This window comes from Netta rufina (assembly GCF_964035555.1).
Source record: "Netta rufina genome assembly, chromosome: 1".
Lineage (NCBI taxonomy): Eukaryota > Metazoa > Chordata > Aves > Anseriformes > Anatidae > Netta > Netta rufina.
The window spans coordinates 14,175,232-14,196,226 of NC_140123.1; the positions used below are offsets into that span (position 1 = coordinate 14,175,232).

The window sequence follows — 20,995 nt, forward strand, 5'->3', positions numbered from 1 at the left end:
CTTTCACAGGTACAAATTCAAAAAGGCTGCAGAAAATAACAAGGGTTTTTTTTTTGTTGTTTTGTTTGTTTGTTTTAATGCACATATAGGTATAAATAAACAAACCTTCTGTTTTCTGAAACATGCATCGCTTTTAAAGATCAGCAGTATCTTCACCTCTGTATAGATCAACATAAACTGCCTTGCCTTAGCCAGCCTTAGTCAACAATCATTAGGTTTTTTGTTTTGTTTTGTTTTGTTTGTAATCACTTTTCCCTTTAGTTCTCTTAGCCATCAACAAATGGATGCGTACACGAAGAGTTAAAGAGAGAAGCATATTTTGAGATCAAAGTCCAAACTCACCTGGCAAAACTTTAAGGAGAATTTTAAAAGTAGGGACCAAACATTTAAGGCTTTGAAGTAAGGAAGAAACTGAAATAGAAGCATTGCCAAATTGCATTTCATGCTTTTGCTCATTAATACAATATAATCATTCCCCAAAGAAAACCCCTTTGCCAAGGGGCAATGCTTTTGTCATGTAGTGCTTCTGAAGTAGCTATTTTTGCAGACTTAACATATCAAAATACAATTAGTTTTAATGCCATATAAGCAGTGCTGGAGAGCGTCAATATTTGGAAATCATGTTTTAACAACAACAACAACAAAAGCTTCAATGCAAAACCTGAGGGCTCTCTACTGTCTTGTACATTACATTCACTTGGGATATTCACCTGTGAATAAGTTACCACAACAGGAGCTACTGAGATGCTTCTAATTTTGGCTTTCTTAGAATAAGGATTTCACTACTTCAGTTACATTTCCACACCTGCCTCTGTCCACCTGTGTAAACTTGGGCAAGTCACTTTTCCTTTCTGACCATTTCTCTGTTGGATCCTCAGCAGAATTGATTAACTGGATGTTAGGGTCTCCAGGACATACTCCCTCTCACTATCCATTCATATACTGATTAATGCTATGTCATTCTCAACCTGCAGTGTCAAGTTTGTAAATATGTATTAGAAGTAAAATTGATTAATCCAACTGCGTAGCAGTTAGAGGTTCATGCCTACCATGTGAATGAATGATTGTTTATTCTTTTTTCCCTCCAAGAAAGATGTTACTACAGATACCAACAGTATTAGTCAAGCATTCAGATAGTGAAATACCTCAGTGAATCATATTTAAAGAACTTGTAAATACAGCTAAAATTGCTATCTGATCTGTAACTCAGCTAAGAATTAATATAAAAGGTACATGACATTGACAACTAAAGGAGTTAAAGGATTTTTAGTTGGCTCAGATACACCCTCCATCAAAGATAACAGAGTCACTTTACTCAAATGAAGATATGAATTCAAATGTACAAATTTGCAGCCAGATCTTTCTATATATATATATTTTTTAATGACAGACCTATAAAAGGCCAACATTGTACTCATTGGTCTTATTTTCCTATGAATCCCTTAGTGTTTTGAGTTCACCATTTTTTTGGTATACTTTCTCAAGAGTGCTGTATTGTCCATGACCTTTTTCTCAGAGGAAAAGTTACCCAGATATAACATGAATAACTTATTACGAAGTAACCAACTTCATCAAAAAGGTCAAAATGTGGAATAAATGCAAGTAGATCTCATAATGAAAAACAGTAAGCTGAATGCAGCTGTTTCTATGGCATATTGGTGACATCTTCCGTTAGGGAGAGTAGTGCAATATGACAATTACTTTTCTTGAGTAGGTCGCCTAGAAACATTAGTGAGAGACAGTACTGCTTTTTTTCTTTCTTGTCTTTTTTTTTTTTTTTTTCCCCCAGTTATGACCTGAAAACATCTGTTGTCTGCAGAAAGAAACTAGTCAAATTTTTAGCTCAGCACTATAACCTCATTTCATGTAATATATTTTATGATAAATTCAGCACAGATACAAGAAATATGGACTAAGAAACACCAAATATTATTTAGGTTTGCTATGTCTGAAAAGAAAGGGCAGACACATACTATCAAAATTACTTTCACAGGAAACTTGTGAAAGGAACTAAAACAGAATCCACTTCCTTCTTTCTCCTCAGACAAGATTTTTCAGATCAACACAACATCTCAGCAGTTATTCTGTCATTTCCTATTCAGTGCACTGATAAGAAACGTTATGTCTCTGAGCAGTACAGGGCCAGGAAGTGAGTATTACTCATGCCACTTTTTAACCGATGTGGTCAGAACTTTCCAGGTGAAGGTAGATATTTCTAGTCACCTACAAGTGGCTGAACTCACCTCGAATTCTCTGAAATACTTTTGACTTTCTGCCAGAACTCATCCCCTACTTATTGGTCTTATCACATCTTTTCATGCCAGTACACAGCAATTAGATATTCTTTAGGTAATACTATGATATTCTGATTCTCACTATTTTGCAGGACTGAGTATTTTTTGGATCTGAGGTTAGACTACAGTTCCCATGTGTTTATCAGGGTCTGATGATCACACAACAGGCAAGACTGGCAAAGAAACCTACCACAGGATAGCTTGTAAAGGTAGAGCTTCCAAAACACCTATATTAATCCTTCCTTTGATCACTCATTTGCAGGTTGGTTACTGGAAGGACATGGAGCAGGAAGAAGCAGCAGAAAAGGTCAAAACTGAGGGAAATGAATCATCTGTCCTCCTGACAGGGTTAGAAGGAAATACATTATATCACCTAACTGTGAGGGCATACAATGCTGCTGGGTATGGACCACCTAGCACCACTGTGCGTGTAACAACCAAGAAATCACGTAAGTGATCTCAGTAACTTTACTCAAAATGAGAAGTCAAGAAGCAAATTCTGCCCTCTTTGATGTCCCTTTAATAAGATCATACAGTAATCAGGAATTATATATAGTTTTGATTCATGGCTTTGCTTTGATGCATACATGTGAATTCTTACTATTTTGCATTCATAATAAAGATTATTTTCCCAGAAAGTAACACCTTTTTGACAAAGAAAATTAAGATAAAACCGTTCAAGTTCATAAATTCTGTAAAGTCTATATGTTGGGTTGCATCAACTGACCACAATCTATTAAAGGAGCATCAACTCACCACAACCACAATCTATTAAAGGATAATTCTGGTGGGAAGAAAAAAAAAAATCTCTACTTAGAGTTGGAAGCCTGCTAACACACGTAGTTGAAAATTTATTAAAAGATTTACATACTTTTGATTTTAAAGGTGATTTTAAAGGAAGTATCTACAAATATATTTATGTACATGCTGTTATTTTTTTTTTCCCAGCTCCCAGTCAAGCACCAAGTAATATTATGTGGATACAGGATGGCTCTCAAGTTTCTCTTGGGTGGGAGCCAGTTAGACCTCTAGCTAATGAATCTGATGTAATGGGATACAAGGTCAGTGACTTCCCTTCACACACCTTACTCTCTTCTAAACAACTACTCCTCTTTCCTGTTTGCCTTTTTTCTCTTTGCTGTTTTCCTTTATAAGTATGCTGTATGTATTATCTGCAATAAGATTTCACTATAAAATGCAATAAATAAAAATGAAATGTGCAAATATTTTTTGTGTTGTGACTTTCAGCTAGTGATTATAGACTGAGTAAGCTCAATCTGAGGGGATCAGTTCATCATATAAGGCTGAGAAGTGGCTATTAATAAGGCCAGCCTGCAATGAAATTCCTACTAACACTTCAATTTGACTGTGTTTACAGTAAGATTTAAAGAAATGATGAAGAACGACACATCTTACAATGACTTTAAAATTAATATTTTCATGGAGCAGAAAAACACAAATACTTAGGTTGGTTTGTTTGTTTTAATTATGTTGGTGATTTTTCAACAATCGATGATGGTAATATCTAGCATTTAACGTTTTGAAGTTCTAAAAAGCAAAATCCAGATTAACTCTTAAAAAACAAATCATAAAAAGCAGTGGAATTCACCTAAATCTTTTAAATCAAAATAATGTTTTATGTATTCTTAGTGAGGTTTTTATGGGTGTCTTGAAGCATATATAAGATCGTTTCTCTCTAGACTATGATCTCTCTGATACAACAGAAAATATCACCAAGGACATGTAAATTGATTCAAAATAAGCCAGAAACTGCTTTAAACTTCATCAGGATCATTGAGATTCTGAAAAAACATGGAGTGACTACTTTGTTTTTTTACACCTCTCAGACCTTTTCAATTTTGTCTGGGAACAGAAACTCTTATGCAGGAATACCAAACAGACAGCAATGTACATGCTTGTATTCCTTCCACTTGGCATAAGCATGTACAGCAGATGCAGGGTTAGATCTGAGCTATTCACTGTTATTTAGCCAGCTAAAATAAACACAGTTAAGGACTTTATTTAGGGCATTTTCATTATGTTTGAAGCTGGATTCTTTTAACAAAAGTGTGAATATCCATATGAATTTGGGGACAAGAATATATGCAAATGAAACCCAACATGCTTTTCAAAGAATGTTTGTCACTTGGGAAAAAAAAAATAATAAAATAAAATAAAATAAAATAAAATAAGATAAAATAAAATAAAATAAAATAAAATAATAAAATAAAATAAAATAAAATAAAATAAAATAAAATAAAATAAAATAAAATAAAATAAAATAAAATAAAATAAAGTAAAATAAAATAAAATAAAGTGTAACACCTAATGATGGAGAGGGCAAATCCTATATCATTGCTTGGATCCTATTCAATGTCTTTTCACATTCATTAATTGCCAATATACTTTGCTGCTACTGTTTTGAAGCCATTTGGGATGGGAGGAGGGGAATAGGGAAGGGAGATGTAAAAGCGGGTGACTGTTCAAATGTCACATCCAGAAATTGTCACATACAGAAGTCCTTAATGAAAGCATGAAACAACTGTTTCAGTGGCCGTGTTATCTACACAAAATGTCTGGAACATATCTTGCATGGTCACTATGACCACCACCATCTACTTTTTTGACCATAGGTATTATTTAGGCAAGAAGGACAGAGCAACAGTCAAGTTATAGAAACACAGAAAACTTCTGCAGTGGTACTTCTTCCTGATGTTGGTGTCTACATTATTGAGGTCTGTGCGGTCAGTGAAGGAGGTGACGGGACCACTAGTCCCCAGATCAGAGTTCCATCTTTTGTAGGTAAGGCTACACTTACATGTGGAAGAGTGGCAATTACAGCAATGTGCAAAAATTATTAACTCTATTACTCTCTATCTGAAAAAAAAAATAAATAAATAAATAAAAAAAATAGTTCTCACATTTCTCTATTAGACAAAATCATTAACTGAAACATTTAGTTCCTATGTTGTAACATAGATATCTAATGCCATTTGAGATTCTCAAGAGTATCTGATGCATCTGTATGGGGCTAATGAAAAAATCATAGGATTTACAGGAAACCCAGAACTGGTATGATCCAGAACTTAAAGGACACACACGTCACTCTGGACCACCAGCTGGAGGTGTAACATCTAATACACCTAAAACAGCATCAGGTATCTGCATTTAGGTAGCTGAATCCTGTGTGTGTGCCCATGTTAGAATAAGCTGTGTTTTTCTTAGGTTCCACTGACTTGATTACGTAAGACTATTACAGTATTAATTTAATCACGCAGTAACCGATGACATCTAGCTTCTATTTCCTCAGTTAAAGCAATATGTTAAAAGAATTTCAAGTAACAATGTTACACAGTTAAGAAAGAGATCTAAGGATTAGTGGGAAAGATGAAAATAATTATATTATCTGTTGCCAAAGAAAACAAGGTATATTAATTCTAATTTTTTAATAACACCTTAAAAATGTACTAAACATTGCTTGTCCATACGGAGTACTGTACAAAAGATATAGGCTTGAAACTTCAATCTACACCTAAAATTTCTACTCTAAGTAAGGCACTGTGCTATGATCTAAAATGTCACTAGACTATAGGGCAAAAGACCTGGACAAACATCAAGATAAAGGATTAAATTTCACTCTTTCTTCCAGAAAGAACATTTATGATTGTGCACTTTCTGCAGCCTAATACTTTATGAGGATTAAAGCATAAAACTTACCTATCCTTTTGGAATTTCCTATTTTTTTACAGACTGAATATGAGGATTCAGAATGTGAGTTTCTGTAGATATCATCATAAAATCGCCAATATCTTTATGTCTGTGTAGGGATCCTAACCTGGGATTGCAGTTCTCTCAAGCTAATGCCTTCCCAAAATTAGGCTTTTGCTGAGCATTAAAGGATAACATTTTTAGCCAAAATTTAGTACCTAAATGTTCTGAGAATTGTTTGCATTGTTTCTTCTTTAGTTATTTCACTTTTTATTTCAGGAGGGAAAGTAACGAGTTCTCAAACCACCTTACATGTGTTCTCTACTTCCTCGTCCTCTGTAACATTGCTTTTGGCACTGATGGTTCCTTCAACTTCATGGTGAAGACTGAAGATTTCATTGTTGTTATTTGTTTGCTTTAGCTTGATGACACCAAGGAATGGAGTTTTATGTCCATGGATTAACAGGAAAGCCAAGCTAATGCTTAAAGACCCATAGAAATACCTGTGGTGCACTTAGAGGAATGTTGAAGAGAGTCAAAAATTCATCAGTTTTTTTTTTCTCTTCAGTTTTTGTAAAAATCCTCTGGGGAGGGAGCTCTTCTTGGTCCAAAAATATGCAGATTGTATGTAATAAACTTTTGTAAGCAAATGTAATTTCTGTCAAATGTACTTTACTTTTTTAATATGTTCAATTTTGGTGACCCCAGTCATGTATCATTAGGTGTTTAAACAGTGGTGTCTAGTACAGTACATCTGTTTGGGTTAAAAAATAAATAAATAAACATTTTTAACTAGAGAACAAAGTTTGATATAGCTTTGTCTTAAGATTTCTTGCATCCCCTACAGCTGGCTGTTCCTATTGACAAGACAGCGAGACAGAAAAAAATATAATTAAAATATGTATCCCATTGCAAGAGTACAGAGAAATTATTCTTAAAATATATAATATATATTAAATTAGAAAAAGAAAATCATCAATAAAATACTAGACAGTACACTTTAAAAGTGACAAAATGGAGGAGAAAAGAAGACATTTATTTTATTTCTAGGTAACCTGATCATAATTAAACACAAAATTTAAAGGAAATAAATACCATTGTTTTTCATCAAATGTTACATGATTTAACGTCAAATGATTCAAATATTTACTTTCAATAGGAAATAAAAAGTCTATTCCTAATGCATATGACAATGAAATTTCCACTGGGCATTTAAACATGATATAGAGAAGGCTGCTAAGTGGACAAATAAAGCAATGCAAGAAGATAAACCTACTTTTTCCAAGCACTTCTCAGTTGTAATCTTTTTTTTTCCACTGGGTCCATTTTTAAGTAAGATTCTATACTTCGTATAATTGGAAAGCCAGTTAAAGCATATATGAGAGTATATAACAGAGGGAACATTAACAATTTTTGAAACGTAGTCATTCACACATACAGACTTCTGTAGGATAGGTTTTGGAGAATAGTGTGTCTGAAAAATGGTTGGATAATTAGCATCATTCCAATTATTTAGTTACCTGGATCTATTTCTATAGCTCACTAGATAGATTTATTCTTATAGGGACTGTACGCTATCAGTTTTAATCCCTGCTTTTTGCTGTACCAAACAAATTTTCACTCAATATACAATCTGGACAACTTTTCTACATTTGAAGATGTTTCCATATATTGGCATCTGAATCAAAATGATCTCCATTGTATATGCTGTGTGTGTTTGTACAGTTATGGAGTGTGTGGTGTTATGAAGGATGGTGTTTTACTACCATGTGTCTAGGTATTGTGCCTAGGATAAACACTCCTTGTCTGGGAAAAATCAAGTTAAAAGAGTTCAAGAGACAAGTTCTAATGGCATAGTTCTTCTAGTTGTCCATCCTTCTAAAAGTTTTGATGCAAATCTGTTTTGGTTCATGTGTTCACTTAATTAATGATATTGTTTTGCCAGCTCACTAGCGAATAATACTTTGTATTTGGATAGTATGCTCTAATGGTGTCCTTTCTTAGCACTGTTAAAATAGTAGCCAAGAAAGCACAATGCTTGGTAGGTAAAAAGCTGACTGATGACTTAATTTGTTTTGAATATTTTACCAGTTGAATTTTTCAGAGATGAATCAACTCAAACCTTTATTATTTTATTCAGGAGAGGTTCAGATTGAATATTAGGAAAAGGTTCTTCACTTGGTGGAACAGGCTCCCTGGGGTAGTAGTCACAGCAGAAAACCTGCTGGAGTTCAAGAAGCATTTCGACAATGCTCGCAGACATATGGTCTAATTTTGGTGTGGTCCAGTGTGGAAACATGAGTTGGACTTTATGATCCTTGTGAATACATTCCAACTCAGAATATTCTATGATTCTATCATTCTATGATTCTATGATTCCATCATTAAGATTTATATATATATATATATATATATATATATGAAAAAAGTAGGTTTTAAATATACTTAGTCACCATGTTGCTAGCAAAACAATGACAGGATAATGAGATGAACCCTGACTGTTGTGTAGTTACAAACAGGAGACTTGTCTGTATCTCTGCTTGTGAAAAAGCTTCTGAGATAAAAGAAAGGAAGGTGAAATATACTTTGCTGATAGAACAAATTCAAAGAAATAACTGCCTGTTTTATTTTGCAAAACAACAGCATTGCTATAAACCATCATTTTTCAAAAAGTTAAAGTGAACAAGAATAAAGTGATGAACCAAAAAGTAAAATGGCTATTTTATAAACTAGCTAAGCATAATTTCCTCTATTTTTTTATACTTGCCAATGCAGTTTATTTCAAAGTATTCAAAAAGGCTACTGTCACTGCTGTTGGAAGTTTGGCTAAACAACTATCTGAATACAATAAATGACTATGCTTTTTTAAGAATGAACAAAGAAGAATGAAAGTCTGATCAGGAGATAGAGCTGCATCTAATTATATCTCAATCTCTAGTATAAAGATACAGATAGAAATGATGAACGTCATGCAACGTAGTTGTAATGCAGGGACAAAAAGGGGTATGTTTTATATTCAACATGAACAGAATATGTATTTTGCATCTAAATATATTAATAAACAAGTTTTAAATGTTTAAGTACCTATGTATTACTTATTTGTTACTTTGTAGAAGAGGATGTTTCCTTATCATGACATATTATTTTTTAGTTTCATTGAAGAACTCTTTCCTTTTTTATGTAAAAGATTGTAATAGTGCGGTCTAGAGTCACTTAGGAGGCTGTATTTTTGTATAATACCACAGTACTTGTTTGGAAGAAAATAATTTGAAAGAAACTTTGTTTTGCAGACCAAAAGAAAGATTCTGTCATGGCCCATATTAAAATGTTAGATATATTGTATACAATCTGTATATATACTATATATAATGGTATATACTATGTGGAAGACACAGTAATATAATAGTTCCTGTGTACTGTTCTTGTAATATTAGATCTTTTTAATAAATAATTCTCTTTTTATTGACTTTTATCTTATCTCCTGTCAGCTCCTGAACTGTATTCATGGAAGACAGGGTGACAGAAACATTTTGGATTCCAACAGCAGCAACCTTTTAATTACATGATTTTCAGTAAGAAAATGATGAATCTGAAATAGTGAATGTGGACAATTTTTGCATCTTTCTAATTTCAGATGTATTTTAGATTCCCTGGACAGATATTACTTTCATAATTAAATAACTGAAAGCCACAAGGAAGGCTAGAACTCTTAACATGAAACTAACAAACTGCAAAATATGTCTGTGAATTAGTTTCAGAAATAAAAGCTTTCTGGAATTTTTAAAGATCATGAAAAGATGTGCTTTATAAGGAAGCCACCGGGAAATTCCGTTGTATAATGAAGCAGTTTATTGGAATGCTCTGACATGTGTAATATTCCTTCAAATGTCATCAATGGCCAAGCAAACACAAAAGCACAGCATGACCATTTCATGTTCTTTTGAAAAGTGTGGTTGTTTTGTCTTATACTTGAAATATTTTGTGTGAAAAATCACAGGAAAAAAAGCTTTCAAAAATATGCATACCCTGTTGGGGGAAAAATGTAATAATGGATGTCCTAATTATAGCAAATATATATATATATTTTTTTATAGTTTCATTTTATTTTTTAATAATCCCCTATCGCTTCTTTATGCCTATAGGGGTAAATGACATTGCAACACATTAAGAAGTCAAAAAGCCCATTTTGGAAATAAAAATAGATTGCCACAGTCTCCATTAGAACTGAGACTTCAATTTCAAAATTGGTATTGCTTAAATAGCATAGTATATCAGGACTGCCATTAAATTATTTAAGAATGTCACAGAAAAGTGTAATGACCTGTTTTTGCTGACAAGGAGAACTGTGCATATTGAAAATCCATATCCTATCAGAACTTCTACCAAACCGCAATCCACTCTTGTCTTTTTATGGCCATCATCCCATTTCCTCTGAAGACAAAAGACATTTTCCTTCTTAATTACTTCCTATGTTCTGAAGTAAAACAATGTCAATGACAAGACAAAATGAACATCCTTTTATTATAATAAGTTAGTTGGCTTTAGGATATTACAAACAGCCTCCCTAAGCTTGCCTACAAACAGGTTGCTTCCAAAAAAAAAAAAAAAGAGAAAAAAAACAGGCCTGGGTTTGCTCTGTTTTTTCTTTCAATTCCAGTAAAGACAGACCTCAGCACCAATTTTACTTTTGTTATGGCACAATTTTTTAATACTTTAAACAAGATAATGATAGTGTATTTATATTAAAGACTCATAAACCTAGGAGAAAAGTCAATGGGAAATTGTACATGAGCAATTTCAATATTCACAGTACTTATTAGAATAGTCAGTTGCTTAAGCAAACTGGCACATATATTTAGCTGTTGTTTCTTATGCTCCTTTTCTGCTGTCAGATTATTAACTAAGCAGCCCAGCTCATACCAACTCATATAAAAATCCTACCTAGAACTGATAAAGAAATGTGCGATGCCTCTTTGTTCATTTGCTCATCTTTTACTATGATGAAAGAGAGAACCACCAAAATATATATATATATATATATATATATATATTTTTTTTTTTTAAACTTCCCCCCACCCTCCCACCCACACTTTTAGGCCCAAACTCATCATTTCTAAAAATTATGGGGAACAAAAAAAATATTCCTAAAAGGTAAAAGATACAAGTTATAAAAATGAACAGCAAAGGCAGGCACTATACATATGTTAATCACCAATGAACATATTCAGCATATTTTGATTTTCATACAGAAAATAAGATAGGAAATTGCATCAATTTCCTTTCAGAAAAGAAAGCATGAATAAAAAGCAAAATATCCGAAGCATATCTGGTTCAAAACTTTAGCAAGTAAATTTTACTTCTTTATATTTTTTATTATTTTAAAACTTTACCACTTGCAGTGATTGACTCAGAAATCAAGCCTGAAATTAATTGCCTAGTTTTCTGTACCTCAATCCCATATTTTTGTGCAATATACACACCAAAATCTACGATTATTTTGGAGAATCACTCTAGGTGATAACATTTGTTCAGGTTACGAAGTTTCACATGTGCTTTGGATGAAAAAAAAAAAAAATGTTCACACACTCACTCTGCTTTGACTATAAGATTATAATACATGGGCTGTCAGATGTATCAGTGGAAGTATAAACCTGGTATTTGTTCTTTTTAACTTGGAAAAAAAAAAAAAAAGCCAATTATTTAAGTTTTTGGAAAACAGAAATCCAACAAAGATCTGGAAGTTTTCAAGGGCACTAAGATGCACAAATTCATTCTCAGTAGACTGAATTACATCCAATGCTGGTTTCATCCGGATCCAGACTGAATTCCTGAATCAAGACAAGTTATTCAATGATGTAGTTTAACTCAGCAAAACAGCCTGGGAGGAGGGAAGGGAAAGAATTTCAAGAATGACTGAAGATAGGGCAAGTCAGAATAGCAACTCATGATGATATTATGCCCCCTCATTGGAGTTGTGGGCCACAGTCACAATTTAAACTTTTCATTTTTTAAATATGATTTGATGAGACTTGGCCTAAAGAGGGGATTTAGCCTAGAGTGGAGATTTTGCCTAGAGAGATCCAGCAAGGAATTAGAGCTGCTCTAACTCATATGCTCCTACCAAGTTAGTTAAAAATATTGACATAAACAAAAGTTCCAAGACTGTATGAAATTCTATCAGAAAACCAGGTTGTTCAATCATACCAGATTGTGGGATGATGCCCACTGTGATATAGTATAACCCAGTCATTATGTTAGATGCACATTCATTGCATGAAAATGGGAGATGTGACACACACAGGTGATAAAGAAACATTATGGCCCACCAAAAATAATGACAAACAGAAAAGTGTCAATCAACAAAGCAAGGATAAAGCAAACATAGAAATAAATCTAAGAGTGAGGTCACATCACAGGTTGCAAGTATTAGTCCACTGTCCCATGAAAAATCAGAGTGGCTTAATAGCTGAGAACTATTTTTGAGAGAGGTAGCTTTCAGAAGCTCATATCATGGCAAAATAGGTTTGGGGATATTTCTTTAGCATGAAAGGTAACTAATGGGGTTTGGATAATTCTTGGTGGGAGCAGAGGTCTAGACAGGATCAATAATACATGAAAGAATGTTTATCCTCTTTTATTTATTTTTATTGTTGTTGTTGTTGTTTCTTTGTTTTTATTCAAGGCAAAGTAAGTAATACCAGTCAACCAATACCAGTCAATACAAGTCAAATTGAACATGGTTTTCATCCAGTTCATTCATTAGCAAATTTCACTCACATTCTTTCAATAGTACCATTGTCCACCACATCTGTGATTCATGGACTTTTTTCTTACGTTTTTATCAATTCTTCCTTACTCTAACCAAAAACATCCAGGCTACACTGACTGTCTCTCCTGCCCCATTATAGAGATGATAAAGTAGCACTTTACCCTGCCCAGTCAGGCCCTAGGCAGCCCCTTCCTCCTCCTTCTGCCTCATCATGTGAAATCATATGCAAAATGGTACGTTTGTATGTGGGGAAGGGAGGAGAGAGTAAAGGAGACAACAGCCACAGTTTCCCACTAATATAGCCTGGAGATCACACAGCCATCTTGACCAAGCAGTGATTGTCTTCCAACACATCTGAACAGGTAAACCTTAAAACATACAGGAAAGGAAGTATCTACCCATCTGAGAATGACTGCAATAGAGTACCAAAAACGCTCAGCAAGGTTACCACTGTGATGGGCTGCTATTTGTCAACACGTTCTGACTTTCTCAGGGAAATAGAAGCTACTCTCAAAACTTTTACATAGGAGTTGTAAATAAAAGTACTATCACCACTTTTAAAAAGTGCATTAAAAATTTGGGTAATCAGAGTATCCACAAAATAAAATATTAGTATTTAGTGATATTAACAAAACCTTTGGCCAGTAAATGCTGGAGATAATGCTAGCAGGTTGCAGCAACTGGGTGTATTATTGTAGCATGAGAAACAGGTTTGCAGTGCAAAAATTTTCTCAGATTTCTAGATCCATAAAGACTTTGAATACTGCTGTATCTCTGCAAGTTCTGTTTGCAGTTGTAGTCTTTCCTTTTTATCATTTTTTTAATAGACTGAATAATTTCTTGAAGAAATGAGAGAGACTAAGGGCTGTGACAGAAAATCCTTCAGAACAACAGATCTGGAGTACTTTAATCATTGGTGTGACAAGTACACTCTGCTTAAGGAATAACTACTCCCCCAACCCTTCCCTTCACCAAGAAATTATTTAACTACATTAATTACAGTAAGTTTATGAGGCATTCTGATCTTAAATGGCTGCTGAATTCTTTCTTACTTCTAGTCAAGGAGTACAGCTGTTAAAATACTGTAAACACCTAAAAAAGTTAAGAATATATATGGGACAACAAAGCCCCAAAAGCCAGCAAGGCTTCCTGTATAGACCTGCACACATGCCAAATACAAAATGAAACTATGTGACTCACATATCCCTCTCTATCCAGATGAATTGGGAGGTAGGGTTCTCTCACACACACATATACAGACATTAGTTTGTTGAATATCAGTAGTGTAGGATCTGTCATAACAACTTTTCACTAGGTATTTTTTAAGAGGCTATAGAGTAAGAATGCCAGACATCTGAGGAAAATAGATAACTAGTTTTCTGTATACATTGTGGTTGATGCTGACAGTTTTATAGAGCTCAAAAGTCAGGTGAGAGATATTTGGTCACCCTTGTATCTCCTTTGGGCACCTAAATTTCAAAATTATGATGATGCTAAACCCTTTCAGGTAATTAAATGATATGCAATGTTGACATGCTCCAGAGTGACAAAATAGAATAACGGAGGAAAAAGACATAAGGTGTGTTTCAATGCTGTTAAATGGGAGATTAAGAAAATCTAAACTGTGATTACTTCATGCTGAGTGTAGAGCTGACAGGTGAAACTCAGGAAAGGGGACTTGCAGTTATGTCAGAGGGAATCAGAAACTCATGGCTCACCATAGAGCAGCTGCTAAAAGGCAGTCAGAGTTGGCTATCATCAGGCTATAATCTCTCAGTTATTGAAAGAAAGATATATATATATATATATATATAAAAAAAAAAAAAAAGTCTCCTATGAAGACATGTTGAGGGAGTTGGGGTTTTTCATCCTGGAGAAGAGAAGGCTCCAGGGAGACCTTTTACCAACTTTCCAGTATATACAGGGGGTCTACAGGAAAGCTGGGGAGGGACTCTTGGTCAGGGAGTGCAGTAATAGAACAAGGGGTAATGGTTTAAAACTAAAAAAGGGTAGATTTAGATTAGATACAAGGAAGACATTTTTTACTCTGACTGTGGTGAGGCACAAGAACAGGTTGCCCAGAGAAGCTGTGGATGTCCCATCCCTAGAAGTGTTCAAGGCCAGGTTAAATGGGTCTTTGAGCAACCTGCTCTAGTGGGAGGCATCCAGGGGGACTGGCACTGGATAATCCTTAAGGTCCCTTCCAACCCAAACCATTCTGTGAATCTGTGATTTTTCTGCAAGACAAAACTTCAGTTTTATCATAGTACCGGTTACTGTGTACACTTGTGGTCTCCACACCTCAAGGATGTGATAGACTCAGATGGTGAAAAGAAAGACAACTAAAATGTTCAAGGGGATTACCTAAAATATCTGCTTCCTGCAGAGAAGTTAAAAGGAATAGGACTCCTCACTTTTGGAGACAATCGGGCAATGGATAAGAAGATAACACATCCAAATTTTCTCTTCCATTGTTCTCCTTTACAATGAACAAAGCACACTAAGAGTTTGTGAAATACCCATAGACCTCTTCCTTTTCCTCTTTGGAAACTGCAGAACTCCAGTGCTTTAAATTCAAAGTTAGAGTTCCAACTTCATCTGTCCAATGAATACTGAACTATTGGCAAAGAAAGCTCCAATATCAAAAAGATGCTACTTCAAAATATGCTCTATTAAGAGGCCAGAGTGGAAAAAAAAAAATCTACTCCTGAACATATTATACAGAAATAAAAGGTGTTTGATATCTGTGAAATTATTACTTTAATTACTACTGCTAAGGTTCTAACCTTATGGTAGAGGCTGCAGGCCATCTCTGTTACCTGCTAATAGCTAATCAAATAAAGACTGATAAATGAAGGGACACAGAACTCCACTAAGAATATTCTTATCCTTGCACCCTTTCTTAAGCTAGACAAGACTTGGAAGAGATTTAGTATGACAGTAGAGGCAAAATAAAATATCCTATATGGAGTTTTTTATGAGTAAGAATATCAGGTTTACCACCAGAACATCAGAGAATGGGGGAAATGAAAATGTATCATTTTTACTTTCTCTTTTATTCTGGATACACTAAGTGGAATGATCTTGGCATAATGAAGAAAAGATGCCTGATTGATGTAGGTTATAATTTTAAAACTTAGTTTTCTGCTTCTGAGTACACACACTCACTAATTAACTTGAACAGCAGTTTATGAGACCAGTTTTGACTCTGCCCATTTAATGAACAAAATCCAATCAACCACCCTGTTAGCGTAAATAGAAAATACATGTCTGCAAGAATGATAAATAACTGATTGCCATAGTGATTAGCATAACATGCCTCATGGGAGTCTGTTTGGCATTCAGCTCTCACTAGCACTTTTTAAGGACGGTACAAGTCTTGGTGTGCTTTGCATTGGGCTTGCAGCTTATTTAAATAGGAAGACATCTTTCTAGATCTGATGACTGACATTTTCATTTTAATACTTTATATTTCTGCTTATAAGAGAATAAAGCATATTTCTTCAAACTATTGAGGTTGTTTTCAAATAAAACATATGTTTGACTCATTCCTTAAAAAAATCAAATTTATGTTTAGTGGTCGCAGACATTTCAAACATTATAGACGAGCTCAGCAAGCCTCAGTAAAGCTGTTGCTGACTCACAGTTAAGCTATCTAGTGATTTTGGAGGTTGCATGCTCTTCTCTGGAAGTTTTTAAAGCCTATTTTTATTTCAGCTAACTGGTCTGTAGAGACATCCAGAAATTAAATACATCAAGGAAAAAAAAAAAAAAAAAAAAAAGAGAGAGAGATTTTAAATACACCTGAAGTAATTTGAAATGCTACTGACAGAGAGCATAGAATATCTGCATTTGAAAACTAGGCAGTTCAGCTACTTTTTTTAGTTTCTTATCTTCACTTCCAGAAAGGTCTACGCTTTAGTATACTACTCCATATTTTTAACATATTACCTTCTTCTATATGAGACAAAATGCCTTTCACATATAAACATGGAAGGCTTTGCAGAAGGCTGCCCTGCCTGGCACACAATTGACTGAACTATGAACACTGATACTTCCGTACTAGAGTATCTTAGGTCACCACCTCATAGTGCATCATCTGTAGATAGTGCTGCATCAATTGTTTTTTCTGTCTTTCTACCAGGTTCACTGAAATTAAAAGAACTGTGTTGTAAAGAAATTATATTTAAATTATGCAAGTTAATATGAAAATCTTGAATTAATTGATTAGGAAAAACAAGCAACTAATATGTTTGGCTTGATCTATAGATATAAGGGAGTCATAGCTTCTGGAGAGGCACAGTGCAAACTGTAAAGCAGCAGGGAGGGAAATAACAAACAACCTTTCAAACTAGCATAGGTGCAGGAGGGATTAAAAAAAAAAAAAAAAGTGTTTTAAATTCTAAGTGCAGGAACTGAGCTATCATTTTCATGAAATTATCTATAAAAATAATAATATTGTGCCCAGTGTCCTCAAAAACTAAGCTACCTCCATAGGAGCACCTAAATATGAACACAAATAGATGCCTTGAATGTTCTTGTGCCAGTCTCATAATACTGCTTAATTTAGATGTGCAGTCAAACAGATATTTTTTTCAAATTTTGAATTCCATAGCTTTGTGCTTATTCAAATATTTTATTTCCTTCCTGTTGCAATTACTTTTCAAGTTAAAGTGTTTTAGTTAATTTAACACAGGCAAGTTTTTTTCAAAAACATATAATTCTCTAAAACCTAGAGTTAAGTCAATTTACAGCTCAAAGTAAACTACATTCGATAATGATCCTATTTCAAAGTTAAATTGCATTCCAGACACCTGATATAATGAAATGGAAAGATATATTATAGTTCTTTAGAAAATCATTGGTGAAATGTAGTAGTTTTAGATCAAGGCAAGGTAGGAATGGTGACTGAATGTTCAGTTAGGTTAGCAGGTAATGTGAGAGCCAACAACTTAATTAAAACAATTGCTTTATAGGGGCATGAAAAGGCAACAGGAGACAAATGAAAATGCTAACAGATGACCTGTTTATTCAACCTAAATCCTGTCTAAAAAGCGAGATCATTCTGTCCTCCACATCTGGCTTAGAAGCCTATCAGTAAGTATTCAGGTACAGTCAGAAATTAAGGTCTCTGCCCAGGAAATACTGGATCAAATATTATGATCTGTTCTTATCAGAAAGTTAAATCAAGTGGCCACAGTATTCTCATATGTTATGAGAACCTGTAATATACATAAGCCAAGAAAAGTTGCAAGAGCCCTACTACCACGCTCAGAGCTGTGAGATGAGAGGCCCAACAGGCCTCACTGTAGACCTGTTTCAACAGCAGAGCTGTACTGTCCCAAGCCCAATTTTTCAAGATACAGTTTCGACAATATCAGCACTTAAGGCTAACCTGAAATTGTTTCCCATATAATTTTACCTTTTAAATACAATAGAAGTGTTCTATTTTTCATAAGCAGTATGTTCTAATTATTTGTGAAAATTTCCCAGAATACAGAAGCACATATGTCCAAGACTTTCTATTTAATGGATGAATAAGGGGTTTCTCATTAATTCCCACAGGGGAATAGAAAAAAAAACTTAGGGCAGAAAGCAAGAGAAAAATACCCAGGCATTTTACCCTTCAGAAAGGTTTGCTTAAGCATTTCAAACAATTTCAGTGCTAACAGGTCTCATTTCCCTGATGTAATTAGTAAAAGAAACAACAGTTACCTGCAGGTTCATTAAATAAATCAGCCCTGTTGCTCATTGTGAAGTTAATGATCAGTAATGCAGATGATTGTTATGGACACAGTTAGTACAGTTATTGGTATTCAGCAGAAACACTTTATTGAAGAGCATAGTATTCTGTTTTTAAACGTTGCCATTTAAACAGATGAATATTTTCTGCTTTTATAACTGAAAAATATTCTATCTAGGAGTGGGTTTTGCATTCTAACTAAGATAAAGCTTTTTCAGAGTACAATAAATGAACTGTCTTACGTTTGTTTCTATAAAACAGTTTTTGCTTACATTCATGTCATGTAACTCTGACCTACCAGCAATACAATATTAGTACTTATTGTTGTGAAGCTCCCAATTTAATATCACTTACAGAAATCTGGGCCCATCAGAGTATTAGCTTTCTTTGCCAGGAGATAGAATGGAAATTTTGTGTGAGAGGTTAAGCTGGCTGGGAGCCTCTGTCTCGTCCTGGTCTTGGCTTTGTAACATTCCATCTAGGCTGTGGTAAAGCAATATACATAGGCATGAAACCCTTAACCCTCTGAAGAACACATCTGAGTTGATCTTACACTTCTGTACCAGGTTTTCCTAGAATTTCACTTTGACTTTAATGTTTTTCAACTTTATTTTCAAGATGATCGATCACCTTGGGTCCACTGTGTGCATGTATATACTTATATTTTAAAAAATAATGTTTTTTAAAGGTTATCCAATGCTTCCAAGGAAAAATACTAGTCAATATCTCTATTTCTCAGGAGGAAAAAAAAAATCTTTCTACCATAAAAGATTCTTGTTTCTCATGAGAATTTTCTAAGATAAGGACCGAATTTCAACAAGAACTAGAGCACAGTTAGCATCATCAGCTCTGTTTTAATTGCAAATTTCTTACCTGTTTTAATTAGAATATACTCAGAGCATCTTGGCATATACCAACTTTTACCAGTCTAAAATATCAGCATACGTTATTCTTCCTCTTATTCTATTCACAGGGAGCATAACTTACTAATGTAATAGCTAGTGGCATTAGTTTTAGAGCAAAGTAGTACAGCTATTGCCTTTCCAGCAGTCTTTCAGCTACTAAGGAAAAATTGTCCAATAAGTTTCCTCCATAAGATTTCTCAAACATTTTGCAGATTGCACACATTTTGTAAAGATCATTTAATGCTCAGAATTAGATAGTGGCATCTACTACACTACATTATGATATTTTGATAATTATTTCCCCTCCAGTCAGAATTTACCATGATTTTGTGACAGAGGAATAAACCATTGCCTTGGCCATGTTTGACTGGGAGTCAGAGGAGACCATTCCCCTAAACTGTTCTGTTTTTTTTGTTTGTTTGTTTGTATGTTTTTTATTACACAAGTGTCAAAGAACAGTGAGGTTCTTTTCTTATGAGGTCTTTCTGCAGACAATAGAATAAGATTCACAACATGTTCAAAAAGCTTGGATATGAAATTCAGAGTTCACTATTCCAATTAGCGTGTTTCAAAAGATGGAGGCATTTTCTTTTGGATCTGGCATTGAAATAATATAAATATCATTTTCAACTAAATTAATAGAAAGTGAATAAATAGAATTAAAATGGCATGTATAATATAAACAGTTATCTCTAAAGTGAATGGCTTTAAGTATAAGGAGCTGTTAAAAATATATATCACAAACAATATATAAATATATATATAAATCACAAACAAGAGATAAAATACAGAATCACAAATATAAATCACAAACAAGAGAAAAAAAAAAAAAAGTAAATCTGATTTCAGAATTTTTCTCAGTATATTCAGCTGCAAAGTGGCAGGACATTTCAATCCAAGTAAACAAATTACACTGCACATCAAAACAATACACATCATTTTAAAACCCACCCTTTATACAGCAGAAGCACATTTACTAAATTTATGAAAAGGAATATTTCACAAACCCCAGACATTCAAGAAATATTAGTTACTCTATTTATTCTCACTGCGTTTTAAGGTTATTCAGCTGGCAGTTGCTAAGGGAACAGCCTTCATTTATTTCTAGTGTTATCAAAACAAGAATACTGCTCTGCAAAGATAAATCTGCAAAAAAGTATCATTAGATCTACATAAATGAAAAATATATGTATACATGTGAGTATACACATGCTCAGAGGTAAAGGGTAGATAAGATTAGCTCAAGTAAGTTTAAACAGCTTAAGTTTTGTCTAAACTACCAAATTGTCTCATTCATCTTTTACTGGGAATGTATGCGAATATGCTCAAAGAGTTCTCAACCTTTTCTAAAAATATCATTAACTGCAAGCATGGTAACATATTAGGCCACTGCTAAGGAATACAGTTCTCTTTTTACTTTAAAAAAAATGCATTTAATCTAGACAAGTTTTGCAAATCAGCAGGCAATGATGATGTGGCACACATTCAAAAGGCAGCTCAGACTAACATGAAAGCTGAGCTTTTCAAGAATGAGTTTGCCAAACATCCATCAGTGGAAGAGTCAAACCTCCTGCAT

At 34.1% G+C, this 20,995-nt stretch overlaps 1 protein-coding gene across 2 annotated transcripts in view; it reads left to right on the forward strand.

Annotated features, from left to right (window-relative positions):
• CNTN5 (contactin 5) overlaps positions 1-6,385 on the forward strand; it is a gene marked incomplete at both ends in the record, with an annotated part of 395,341 nt that extends 388,956 nt beyond the window's left edge. For both annotated transcript variants that reach the window (XM_084285826.1, XM_084285827.1), the window contains 4 exons: positions 2,557-2,743; positions 3,243-3,355; positions 4,928-5,096; positions 6,282-6,385. In XM_084285826.1, the coding sequence (XP_084141952.1) occupies positions 2,557-2,743; positions 3,243-3,355; positions 4,928-5,096; positions 6,282-6,385 (573 nt within the window). The remainder of the gene's footprint in view (positions 1-2,556; positions 2,744-3,242; positions 3,356-4,927; positions 5,097-6,281) is intronic.
• Positions 6,386-20,995: the final 14,610 nt, after the last annotated feature.